The 14582-nt window shown below is 34.1% G+C and overlaps 1 protein-coding gene across 1 annotated transcript in view; it reads left to right on the top strand.

Moving 5' to 3' along the window:
* LOC115878486 (LIM/homeobox protein Lhx9-like) overlaps positions 1-14582 on the top strand; it is a 60487-nt gene that overhangs the window by 13866 nt on the left and 32039 nt on the right. The window contains exon 2 of the mRNA XM_030895012.1: positions 1412-1688. Within this exon, the coding sequence (XP_030750872.1) occupies positions 1435-1688 (254 nt within the window). The 5' untranslated portion in view covers positions 1412-1434. The remainder of the gene's footprint in view (positions 1-1411; positions 1689-14582) is intronic.

The raw sequence follows: 14582 nt of genomic DNA on the forward strand, positions 1-14582 counted from the left end.
AAATTGCGAGAACTTCAGTGTAAGTTTTACTGACTTTGTTCTTTGTCCTGCTGCATATTTATTTTAGAAATCATGTGTATAATATTTTGTAAACTAATTGTCTGGTTTTATACACGGTGAGTCGGAAATAAGTGCAATATTTTCAGTGCTGTTAGATCTCGCTAAAAGAAACATATCTTCTCTTTGCCGCTTTTTAGATAAATCACTAATTAGTAGATAACACTATTTAAATAATGAGGAAACATTTACTTTACAACAGCGAGATGACCCGCTTTAATAACATACAACCAGAATAATATCAATGCGTCTCCAACGGTAGTCTAATAACTATACCTAACACCCGTAACATTTAAACTAAAAGTACTTAAATATTTATTATTTGAGTGTGTTTACAAACCAAAACTAAAAATAAATAAATTCTCTAAACCCCAAAAAAACTAAAATATTACTCTAAATAAAAAAAAGTTATAACAATTGTTCAAAAAGACCACCTTCTTGCCTAGGCGGTCGTAAAATCCAACATATTAGGGCTAATAGTTTGGAAAGCCTCTCGTATTTTTACTTGAAGCTCATCCAGATTATTAGCACTATTATGACCATACACTTTGGATTTTACATAACCCCACAAAAAGAAATCATTGGGAGAAAGAGTTGGTGATCTAGCGGGCCACAAAATAGTTCCATATCCACTAATTAAACGGTTGGGAAAAGTATTATTCAAATATTCTTGAACAATGAACTTACGGGTATTGTGGGCAGGATAACCACCTCAGCAATTTGATTACTTGAAAACGTGGGATTTTGATCCGCGGTAGCACAAATGAACACTTGCTTTAACTCCTGTTCTTCATTAATCAACACATCAGGCTTTAATTGAAATGTTTATAAAAGGCTATAACATAACAATGATAAACTCGGCACTTTTAAATTTAAAACTTTAAATTATGGTTTAATTTATTAAACGGCTTCGGCACAGTTAATAGAATACATTGAATAAAGAATATTTTTTTATTCTTTATTCAGTGATAGAATATAGCTATGGCAATGGTTCAGATTTGTTTAAAATAGCCCCTAGACGAGCACTAGCTGGGACGAATTTATTTTTAGGTTAAATTTATAATTCTACTAAATAATTCGAATTATTAATTCGATTGTGAAATATGAATTATTACTAATTATTCGATGGTGAAAATAATTCGATTATTCCCATCACTACTATTTTTATTTTATCGAATTTTTTCGCCTGCTTTTTATCCGGCGGACGGGTATACGCTAATTCGTCCGGTGCTGCCTATATTACTAGTACGGTGGTCCGGTCTGTTTAGAAAGAGGAGGCGCAAACAACGAAAATTCAAAAAGTTAATTTCCTCAATACAAAAAATAACTTAATAACACCTTTTATTCATTCCAGATCCCAGCCTAACTCCAGCAGTTATGCTCAAGGACAGAGACTCGATAGAGAGAGGTACCTCCTCTCCTTGTTCCAGCATCGGGGGCTCCTCCATGATAGAGGCATCTTCTTGTGCGGGATGCGGGGGCCGAATACACGATCGGTACTACCTTTTGGCCGTCGACAGACAGTGGCACGTCAGCTGTTTGAAGTGCTGCGAGTGCAAGTTGCCCCTGGACACTGAACTGACATGTTTCGCGCGAGACGGGAATATTTATTGCAAAGAGGATTATTATAGGTGAGTAAAATCGTAACCACCGTAATAACAAGGCCGGACAGCTTATTCGTGACGTCATCAACTGGAGGCCTAAACTTTGATTGCATTTGATACACTTTATACGTATATAATGGATATAAACTTTAATTGCACCGAATTTTTAATAAATAATAATTAAACATAAAATTTAACACACATTATCCATCGTCATTGTATTTATTTATGCTGTAAGTGTGTCTAAGTTTCTTTTATTTCCTTTTCCAAGTCTATCATTATTTTTTAACAACAGTAGTTTTTCAGACGTGTATTTCTAATAGAATTTATGACAATTTTTACAATAACTTAGCATTATAAATAGTACATTACGGAAATTTTAATAATGGTATTATTACTTTTAATGTAATCCAAAGATATTTTTGATCAAAATATTTTTTTATTGTGAATTTTGAGAAACTCCTCATGGCTTGACAAAACTTTGTTAAAAATTATAAATTCACATAAAACTATATTAGTTATTCCATCTTTTGGAAACCCAAGACTGCCTTTAGTAAGGTTTTTTATAAGTGAATTTTGTTCAATATCAGTGTTGTCTGGAAAAATTATTTTTAGGGACATTAATGACTGAATCTTAAGTTTCTTTTCGCCTTCATATAAATGTCGAACACAAATACTGTATTGACTCCCAGCTAACTGTTTAAATTTTCCAAACCTACTTTCAAGAGGATCAGTTTGTAAGTTCTCTAGTAAAACATACCTCATATTTTACTCATTAAAACAATATTTTATTACTTCAAGCTCAACCTGTTACTCAACTCAAGTTAATAACTTTAATATTGAACACAGATAAAAGTTAGAAATTTTTATTATTTTCATCGCATTTTAAAAAATTTAGTAAATAACAAGCATGACTAATAATTTGATCAGCATTACTATCAGGGTTCGGAAAACTACATGTTACTCTTAAAAACTACATAAACTACATTACATGTAGTTAATCGATGTAGAGGATGTAGTTTATGTAACTTTCAAATATGAAAGGTTTGAGGTGAGGTAAAAGATAAGTAAAAGCTTTAGAAAATACATATAAATATATTTGAGAAACAGAAGAAATATAGCTTTAAATATAATATTCACATCTTATTATTTAGACCCCGGAGTAGGGGGTGTAAAATATCAATAAAATACATAATATATACTATAAAAAATATCTATTTTTTATTGTTTTTTTTTTCTTATTATACACTATTGAGAACTTAAAATATTCCTTTATTAAATTTGATTGATAAAAAGTGAGAGATAAACATTTATTGACTGGTATGATTTTTTCCGTATTCTATTAAAACTATTTTTATATACTATAATATTTTTAAAAACTCCGAAAAAGACATTTTAAAACTTCGAAATATATCTGGTGAGTGAAAAAAGATCCACCATTTGAAGTTTTATCGGGTAATTATCAACGCTGCTAAATAGAGTTGGGCCTCCAGTTGGTGACGTCACTTGTTATTACAGTGGTTACGGTAAAATTCATTCTTTATGTTGATATTTGTCTGATTTTGCATAGTTATCTGTTAAATTTTAATTTAAAATTAGATGCAGTTTTTCTTAAATCAGTTAAAATTGACTTTTGAAATTATTCAAATTTGGCATGTGTAATATCTGTATACACATGGCTGAATACGCAGACAAATCTACTTACGACTTCGCTGTAAAATTAATCCCATCAAAAACAGAAAATAAAATCTCGCAATACAATATTCATGCATTTTAAAAAGTTGTGAAGTCTCATATAAAACAAAGTCAGTTTATTTTATTTAGTTTCTCTTTAAGCACCTAATCAACAGTTTTGTTACAAATTGTTAGTATCAATATTAGACATCTTTATTTCTGTAATAATTATAATCTAATAATCGTCTAATTATTTTGTTGTAGTACAGTTTTAAAAAAACCACCCCTATTGCTCAAAAACTGCAAAGGGAAAATTTCCGATTTTGTTAATTTTACACTCAGAAGACAGTCGCTGACAAACTCTGAAAAAATCAGCTTGCCCGTAATTTCTTTTTTCACTCTCTATACGGCGATACAAATTTACTGGATTACTAACCTACCATCGTTTTCACGTTAAATATTTATACACTTTACGGTGTTTTTGTTCCATCATATCCAGTCCAAATTCAGTTCCGCGATTTGATGTAAGGATAAGACATGTACTGCACGTTGGGCGTTATCGCCCAACCCACGCGCATGCTGTCACTCAGTCCAAAGTCACTTGCAGATGCTCGGTTCCCATAATTTGTTTTTATTAGCTCCTGTAGTAACAACAAAATGGAGCCGCACGATGCCTTCGTTAGTCCTATTTTTTCCTTTTTCTTGTTTATTTTTTTTCTGTGTGGTTGTCTGTCTCGAAAGTCAGTTGGTGAACGTACACGTTGTCAATTAAGTTTGATTTACTGAAAAGAGTTTCTTATCAGGTTTTATCGGGCAGTGGAGTTACGTGATTTTAAGAAGATAATGGGCATTGTTATTCATAAAGAATAATTTAATGTAGCTAATGCTTAAAATAGAACGGATGTGGATAAAAATGATATTTAAGAAATTCTATAACGTTTCATAATTTTAATAAATTCGGTAAAATGGCATGTCGTGATGATAGAGAATTCAGAACAATTCAGAAAAAAATAATTTCTGAATTTAATAACAATATTGAGGGTTATTTCTTGCCACATATTATTGTAGTAAATTTACAATCCATTCTTTAGTTTTACAAATCGTTTTTAAACTCGCTGTATGGCTAATTTGTGGCATGTAATGTATGTAAATACCTATGTTATAGTATAAATTTATATTCACCAATGGTCCTAAACGCTTTCATATTAAAACCTTCTACAAAACTATGAACTGCTGCTGCCATTTTTCACTACAAAAAAAGTGTAAATATTGCTACAATTTGTATTAGGCCCATATACTACTACAGTTTCTAACAAAGGATCTTACTTAATTGTGACATTAGTCACAATATTTTTTTTTCGTGAATAATTTTTAAATGTGCGCTGTTCTTATCCACGGATTTTATAAAAATAACTGTAATAATCATTCTTGACAAAGGATGGTAACATATGTTAAAAATAAATAAAATGTTCTAAATAACAATTGAATTATCGATTAAGTTGTTAACTTTATCGTAATAGTCTTTTTAATTTAATATAACAACCTTATTTCGCTTGTGTGCTTTTAGGTAGAAACAATCTTTGTTACGGAAACTCTTGACAACCTTGTGCTCCTTGTTAGATTTTAATAATTTACTTGAAATTACATTTTTTGATAGTTGATTTCTACAAGCCTTTGTTGTAAATACTTTGGAAGCCTCGGGCAGGTGCTGAATAGCAGATTCAACACCCACGACAATTTCCTCAAAAGCACTACCGGTGTGGTATTTATTATATTTCTTACGCTGCTAATTAACAGAGGTACGTTTAACCACAATTAAAACCACTGTGTCGAATGGAAATATGATTTTCCTTGCAATATCTGCCTTCGGATTTGCAAAAATCGCCCTTTTTAAAAAATCCTTGTGTTCTTTAATTCGAACATAAACATTCAACTATTTCGGTATACTTTGTATATCTTTTTTTGTTCCTTTATTAAGTCTCAATTAAATTTGACCCTTTTCTGTTCTCTTTATCTTCATCGGTTACGCGTTCGACACATTTTTTCGAAAAATCTAATTCAGAAATTATACGGGTGCCTTCTGTGTGTGTGACCAATGTTACGTAACGAAAACCGAACCGAGAAAAATAACGAGCCGGTGCATTCTTTTCTATTAAAATTCCGGCCTCGTCGCAACAGACACACACAAGGAAGGTAAAAAAAACGACGAAATGCCGATTTTTGTCCAAATTAATTGGACGATTTTTCTAGAGATGTCAGATGTCGATAGACAAACTATGGTAAATTAGAGTTTATTTGTGAGTCTAAGTCAGGACTGCTTTACATAGAAGAAATATTTTTTGAGATTATACTTGAATACTCAAAATTATTTGAAGAACCGTGAAATGCCGGCACTGAAAGTACCGGCAATTACTTACGGAGAAAACAATGATTTAATATTGCCAAATACCATGTTAAAGATACCCTATATACCCCAATGCATTTAAGTTCACCCGTGGAACAAAATCACATGAAGCTGACTTTTGGTTAATATCTAGCTTTGGTCGCCCCGATTAATATACAAAAAGTCCCCAGCCCTGCGAGGATGCAAACCACTCCAAAACCACCCCCAAAGGTATATTTTTTTAGTTTTCGCCCATTATCTCGGTTATGGTTCATTTTTTCAAAAAAAGACCTGATATTAAAATTAAAGCCGATAAGATTATCTACAAACTGATGTGTATAAGTCTATATTTTAATTTACACAGTGGCGTACAGCAAACGTTTAAAGTCGACAAAGTCCATTTTTTTTTGTACATTTTTTAAAATTTTCGTTATTTATTTCAAAAATGGTTGATTTAAGAAGAGAATCCAGTAAAAATACCTACAAAATGATGTATATAAGTACATATTTAACTTAACACAGTGGCGTACACTAAAGGTCTTTATGTTGGTGTTAATATTTTCCATCGTGTAGCGTAAAATTAATAGGTACCTTATATTTAAACAAAGTCTTCTTCGTGGTCATCCTCATTTTCATCAGTCTGCTTAGGGACGAGAACATTACTACAGGACTGTCCTTTGTATTGCCAACAGAGATTGGAGCAATCTAATCCAGCTTTTCTGCAACTGCGCAGTTTTCCACAATCTGTCCTACAGTTGCAGAACACCAATTTTAAAATAAACTCTGGGGCAATGGGCTTATTAACAGTTGTTGGCACCAAAAGCTCCCCCTGTTTTTTCATCTCCAAGAGGTAGCATCCAATTCAATCCCCAATGTCTGAATTTGGTGATACACCCGCAAACTGTGGTTGGATGCAGCGTCGAATGTTGGCGGCAGATATGTCAAGGAGAAGGTAGAGTTAAGGCTTTGTCGCGCAGTATTGTTGTTGAATTTTACGAACCGTAGCTGATCTAAAGTTTTTATTGATTTACCGGCTCCATATAAAATTAAAAGGAATTCTCCTACAGAAATTAATTCACTTTTGTTGGCATTTGGCGTTAAAAAAACTGCTACTTTCCTTTGTAATTCCAGATTTTTTTCTAAAAGCTTATAGGTTGACAAATTTCCCTTTTTATAAATTGCCGAAGTCGTGTCACATCCAGAAATGGCATGGCAAAATAGGATAGAGGTTGTAAGGACACCTATCTGGTTCTACAGGAAACCTATGTGCGTGCTTTTATTAAGTTTTGTAGCTTGGCCAGGTCTTAACATAAAGATGTTGTCGGATTTTGTTTTAAATAGTAGTAAAACCATTAAGTCAGTGTCTTCTCCAATCAATGTTACTCGAGTTACTGATTTTCCTAATTCTAAAACTTTGCCCACTATAAGTATATCTGCGTCACCGTTTGCCTGAAATACTTGAACACCAGCTTCTTTAAGTTTTGACTCAGTTGTTTAATAAATAACGGCTTATTGTTCTTATTCGAAAAAAATTGTGATTGGTTGATGGTTGCCATAGTGTCTTCCGAAAATTGGATGTCAGCACAAGTATTTTTTTCATACCGACCATAAAAAGGGAAAGTTGTCAACCTATAAGCTTTTAGAAAAAAATCCGGAATTTCAAAGGAAAGTAGCAGTTTTTTAACGCCAAATGCCAACAAAAGTGAATTAATTTCTGTAGGAGAAAAATTTCTTTTAATTTTATATGGAGCCGGTAAATCAATAAAAACATTCGATCAATTCCGGTTCGTAAAATTCAACAATACTGCACGACAAAGCCTCAACTCGGACTTCTCCTTGGCATCTCTGCCGCCAGTTTGCGGGTGTATCACCAAATTCAGGCATGGTTGGGGATTGAATTGGATGCTACCTCTTGGGTATGGAAAAACCAAACCAAACCAAACAGGGCTTTTGGTGCCAACAACTGTTAATAAGCCCATTGCCCCAGATTTTATTTTTAAATTGGTGTTCTACAACTGTAGGACAGATTGTGGAAAACTGTGCAGTTGCAGAAAAGCTGGATTAGATTGCTCCAATCTCTGTTGGCAATGCCAAGGACAGTCCTGTAGCAATGTTCTCGTCCCTAAGCAGACTGATAAAAACGAGGATGACCACGAAGAAGACTTTGTTTAAATAAGGTACCTATTAATTTTACGCTACACGATGGAAAATATTAACACCAACATAAAGACCTTTAGTGTACGCCACTGTGTTAACTTAAATATGTACTTATATACATCATTTTGTAGGTATTTTTACTGGATTCCATTTTGTTATGTAGTATTTTTTTCTTAAATCAACCATTTTTGAAATAAATAACGACAACTTTAAAACATGTACAAAAAAATAGACTTTATCGACTTTAAACGTTTGGTGCACGCCACTGTATAAATTAAAATATAGACTTATACACATTAGTTTGTAGATAATCTTATTGGCTTTAATTTTAATATCTAGTCTTTTTTTGAAAAAATCAACCATAACCGAGATAATGGACAAAAACTAAAAAAATGTACCTTTGGGGGTGGTTTTGGGGTGGTTTGCACCCTCGCAGGGGTGGAGACTTTGTGTATGTTAATCGGGGCGCCCAAAGCTAGATATTAACCAAAAATCAGCTTCATGTGATTTTGTTCCACGAGCACCATAGGATCGAAAATAACGGCCCTGGAGTAATACATACAAGTCCATTGATATTTTCGAGCGGTCGAAATCAAACAAAATCAAATAAGTAGTGATGCTATCTCTTATTGTTCTTTGTCTAATTTGTTCAGCTTCTTTAGGTATTCTTTCCCCAACTTCAAATTGATGATTGATGGTTACTGAGTTCTGATCGCTTTTAGTGCTGCTCGACTATCGGATAAGATGGCTATTTCCTGTTTTCGATAGTTCCTATCTAAGATAAATTGTACGCATCTTTCCATAGCGTATATTTCTGCCTGAAGGATGCTGGCATGCTGGGGTAGGTGTCCATTGGTTCAGAGTAGGTATTTAGTTTTCGACCTAAATAGTGATTCCTACGAGAGTCTCGTTTTCGAGAGTGTGACTCGGACTCGTTTCGAGAGTGTGATACTCGGACAATACGAGACGAGACTTTTATTGGTCTCGTCTCGAGTCTCGTGCGACACTTCTCGTGTCTCGTACGAGAGTCTCGCAGGTGAACACTTGAAAAGCCTTTACTTAAAAACCAACTTTTACTTAAGTTCCGAAGTGCGTGTGAAGCAACTGGTAATTCTCGGCTATTGACACCTGTGTTGGATGTACCTACACGCTAGAATTCCAGTGGTATGTGTATTATGTCAAAATGTTGTTGATTTAAAACCATATGCTCTTAGAGATGAAGAATGGATACTGCTAGAAGAAGTGCACAAATTATTAATCAACTTTCAAATACTTTCCAAAAAACTCGGAGGAGAGAAGTACGTCACCTTACCTATGGTGGTTGTATGTATCAATATACTAATAGATAATATTGAGAGCAAAATATTTGAATGGGACAGAAAAACAAGTCGAACCCCTCTGGAAGAGCAGCTTATTGTTGGTTTTCAGGCTGCGAGAGACAAAATACTAAAGCATTATCGTAAAACGAACTGGATTTATGCTGTAGTTTTAATTCTCGATCCACGTCATATGTTAGAAACTTTTGTTATGACAAAATGGGTCCAAGAATTAAAAGATAATTCGATTCAGAAATTTCAAGATATTTGTAAAGTCTATTTTCATCAATTAGAGGGACAACGTTCGACAGAAACAGCAGTGTCGCAACAAGGACGAGAAAATCCTGAACCTGAAAAGTCGGACTTTGTAATTGATTTTGATGCCTGGTACGCAGTAAATCCTACCCCTGCCGAAGGAGAATGCAGGAGCTTCAAAAATACTATTCAATTCCCCGGTGTAATAAAGACACAGATATATTACAATGGTGGAGAACTCATTGTTCTGAACTTCCCATTTTAAGTTTGATGGCACGAGATCTCTTGAGTATGCCAGCTACCTCAGTCCCAGCGGAAAGGTTATTCTCTTGTGCTGCGTTAACTATTAGAAAACACAGAAATCGCCTTAATAATGAATTTGCACGATGTTTGTTATGCCTAAATGCCTGGGTGAAAAACAAAAACATTTGCGACCGAGAAGGCTGTTAGTACCTATATTATTGTTTTTACTTGTTTTCAAAATTAATGTTAAGTTTTTGGTTTTTCTTCTGTGTTTACGTATTACTATGACATATATGATTTTTTTCAAAATTAATGTTAAGTTTTTGATTTTTCTTCTGTGTTTACGTATTACTATGAAATATATGATTTATTTTCCAACATTTGTAATTTTTTTATCCTACTTTTATATTATAGCCAACTATAGCTCATACAAAAGAACTTTGGGAATACGTGACTTGAGATTAATCTTTTTTTACACCCTGAATTTTTAAATGCTAGTTGTAGCCTAATAAATATCGATTAGTTAATAAAAAAATAAACAAGAAAAATTAGATAAATTACAAAAATATTCCGGTTTCTTTACAAATGTCACGTGATCCCAAGGTTGTTTTGTACAAACTATAAATACATATCCCGTACTGGACTGAAACAAGGATTATGCATGACGAACTTTCAATACTTTCACGAGACTCTCGTAGGAGACGCGAGACGAGACGAGACTGGAGGCTCCGAGACGAGACTCGATACGAGAGTATTTTATCGGCGAGACGAGACAAGACTTTATGAAAGTCTCGTTGGTCTCGTGGGAATCACTAGGCCTAAATACTCCTATCCCTGTCCCTGATACTTTGGTTTTAGAAGCATTAGTATACAACTCTGTCTCTCTTCCAATCCTTTTTATATATCAATACTACAATAGTGTTTCTCAAAATTGTACATTCTTGCGATGTCATCCATTGGAAGTTTTGGGGGTTAACCATTAGAGGAGCGCGATTTTCTTTTTGAGGCTATTCGAAGCCCCTGACCTGAAAAATCTCCCAGTACTGGTTCCGTCAATGACCATTCTACTCATTGTCATCTTGGTCATATCTACCAACGACAATGTATAGTGGTGTTAGGTCTAGAATGACTTCCATTGCCGCTGTTTGGGCATGTCCTTATGGCACCTGTGATGCAGATGCATGCCGATCTTTGTACTTTACACAGGTTTTGCCTTGCTGTACGTTGCTCTAGTTGTGTGTACCAAGCAACTGCTCCATAGGTAATCGTGGGTCTTGCTATATGGTATGCATCCAGCACAAAATGTTAGGGGCGCAGTCCCATCTATTTCTTCTACATATCATGAGAGCCTTGTGGCTTTACTGGTAATGCTCTTAATATGCCTGTTCTATAGAATTTTACTATCCAGAGTTATTTTCACATATTTAACTTCTTGTGATGGCAGTATTATTTCTTTCTATCTAGATAATAACACTAACCAAAATGCAGAAGCAATATCGCAAATATTTATAATTTTCCAGAACTCTGGTTATTTGACATAATTTGCCAGAAATACTAACCTTTAATTTGACAAAGGTTTGAGAAGTTTCTAAAATCTATTCATCGTTCCCTCTCTCCAATCGTACTGAAATACAATCGCTGCTATTTTTGAAATAAACCAATAAGACTAGTTAAAAACAACAATCGACGCTATGACAGATTTATAATACAGGGTGGTCCGAACTGTATTCCGGAAACTTCGGCGGCATATTCTGCAGATATAAATAAGTAAAAAAGTTCGAAATGTATGTCCTGAAATCCTTAGTTTCGAAGATACAGGTTGTAGAAGTTTAATTTTTATTTCGATTTTTTCCAAATAATTTATGAAGTAACGTCAATATTTGATTGAAAATTGGTATCTGGAAGTTTTTTGACATAAGAAATTTGATTTTGATGGCCAATATGACTCCTACTCACCTACATATTTTTAAGTAAGAATAATAACTTTTCGTCGGTACCTGTTAAAACTACTGAGTATAAAAATATACATTTACGACGTTTTTTACCTAAAGAAGGTCTCTTGGTAAAAATCGCTACGAGTCTTTGCTACGAGTAATGGTTCTCGAGATATTTGGTAGCGAAATTATCAATACCTGTCATCATTGACATAAATTAAACATGCGTTGACTAAATAGTTATTAAACCGAAATCATAAATATTAAATGTTTTGTGCCAAAAGTTCGTTCAACAGAAACTGTTTTATCATCATTTTTCCGCAGAAAAAATTGTGATTTATATAAAAAAATAAAAATTTCCCAAATTTATAATTTTAGTCAAATAACTATCTACTGAACGTGTTTATTTTTTTTCGATAATGACATGTATTGACTATTTCCGTTCTAAATATCTTCAGAGCGGTTGCTTGTAGCGAATTTTACCCAGAGACATTTTTTACATAAAAAATCTCGGAAATGTATATTTTTTTCACTCAGTAGTTTTATACAGGTACGGACAAAAATTTATTAATCTTTAGAACAGTTAAAACACGTGTATAGGTGGCGCCCCCTAAAAATAGGAGTCATATTGATATCAAAATCAAATTCGCTTTCCCAATTTCTGTTCATCCCAATATTGACGTTAAACATTCAGAAATTACTTGGAGAAAATCGTAATAAAAATAAAACTTCCACCCTGTTTCTCGAAACTAAGCATTGGAACATACATTCTCTGAACTTTTCACATCTGCAGAATATGCTGCCAGACTGGAGGCTCAATTTGGTTCCTATAAACAACTTAAATAACATTATAAATTTTATTTTAATAAAATGAACAGTATGGACGTCATTTGCCTCTTTTCTGTCATCGTCTGTCAAAATGTTGCCTGAGTCGTAAAACAGAGTCTGTCCTATACTATACGAGAATGTATATTTAAAATGGATTGTTATACTTAGGGAACGTATTTTTTCGATCGAAACGAAGAAGAAGAAATACCCACACCTGCACGGTCAAAGCTGGATTAGATTGCTCCAATCTCTGTTGGCAATGCCAAGGACAGTCCTGTAGCAATGTTCTCGTCCCTAAGCAGACTGATGAAAACGAGGATGACCACGAAGAAGACTTTGTTTAAATAAGGTACCTATTAATTTTACGCTACACGATGGAAAATATTAACACCAACATAAAGACATTTAGTGTACGCCAATGTGTTAACTTAAATATGTACTTATATACATCATTTTGTAAGTATTTTTGCTGGATTCCAATTTGTTATGTAGTATTTTTTTCTTAAATCAACCATTTTTGAAATAAATAACGACAACTTTAAAAAATGTACAAAAAAATGGACTTTGTCAACTTTAAACGTTTGGTGCACGCCACTGTATAAATTAAAATATAGACTTATACACATTAGTTTGTAGATGGGGTGGTTTTGGGGTGGTTTGCACCCTCGCAGGGGTGGAGACTTTTTGTATGTTAATCGGGAAATTTGTATGTTAATCCAAAGCTAGATATTAACCAAAAATCAGCTTCATGTGATTTTGTTCCACGAGCACCATAGGATCGAAAATAACGGCCTTGGTGTAATACATACAAGTCCATTGATATTTTCGAGAGGTCGAAATCAAACAAAATCAAATAAGTAGTGATGCTTATCGTTCTCTTATTGTTCTTTGTCTAATTTGTTCAGCTTCTTTAGGTATTCTTTCCCCAACTTCAAATTGATGATTGATGGTTACTGAGCTCTGATCGCTTTTAGTGCTGCTCGACTATCGGATAAGATGGCTATTTCCTGTTTTCGATAGTTACTATCTAAGATAAATTGTACGCATCTTTCCATAGCGTATGTAGGGGTAGGTGTCCATTGGTTCAGAGTAGGTATTTAGTTTTCGACCTAAATAGTGATTCCCACGAGAGTCTCGTTTTCGAGAATGTGACTCGGACTCGTTTCGAGAGTGTGATACTCAGACAATACGAGACGAGACTTTTATTGGTCTCGTCTCGAGTCTCGTGCGACACTTCTCGTGTCTCGTACGATAGTCTCGCAGGTGAACACTTGAAAAACCTTTACTTAAAAACCAACTTTTACTTAAGTTCCGAAGTGCGTGTGAAGTAACTGGTAATTCTTGGCTATTGACACCTGTGTTGGATGTACCTACACGCTAGAATTCCAGTGATATGTTGCAAGTAGCTCTTAAAGGCAGACATGGACTCGGTGTATTATGTCAAAATGTTGTTGATTTAAAACCATATGCTCTTAGAGATGAAGAATGGATACTGCTAGAAGAAGTACACAAATTATTAATCAACTTTCAAATACTTTCCAAAAAACTCGGAGGAGAGAAGTACGTCACCTTACTTATGGTGGTTGTATGTATCAATATATATACTAATAGATAATATTGATAGCAAAATATTTGAATGGGACAGAAAAACAAATCGAACCCCTGTGGAAGAGCAGCTTATTGTTGGTTTTCAGGCTGCGAGAGACAAAATACTAAAGCATTATCGTAAAACGAACTGGATTTATGCTGCAGTTTTAATTCTCGATCCACGTCATATGTTAGAAACGTTTGATGTGACAAAATGGGTCCAAAAATGAAAAGATAATTCGATTCAGAAATTTCAAGATATTTGTAAAGTCTATTTTCATCAATTAGAGGGACAACGTTCGACAGAAACAGCAGTGTCGCAACAAGGACGAGAAAATCCTGAACCTGAAAAGTCGGACTTTGTAATTGATTTTGATGCCTGGTACGCAGTAAATCCTACCCCTGCCGAAGGAGAATGGATTCAGGAGCTTCAAAAATACTATTCAATTCCCCGGTGTAATAAAAACACAGATATATTACAATGTTGGAAAACTCATGGTTCTGAACTTCCCATTTTAAGTTTGATGGCACGAGATCTCTTGAG

Source organism: Sitophilus oryzae, unplaced genomic scaffold (genome assembly GCF_002938485.1).
Source record: "Sitophilus oryzae breed Bouriz unplaced genomic scaffold, Soryzae_2.0 scaffold_1062_pilon_pilon, whole genome shotgun sequence".
NCBI lineage: Eukaryota > Metazoa > Arthropoda > Insecta > Coleoptera > Curculionidae > Sitophilus > Sitophilus oryzae.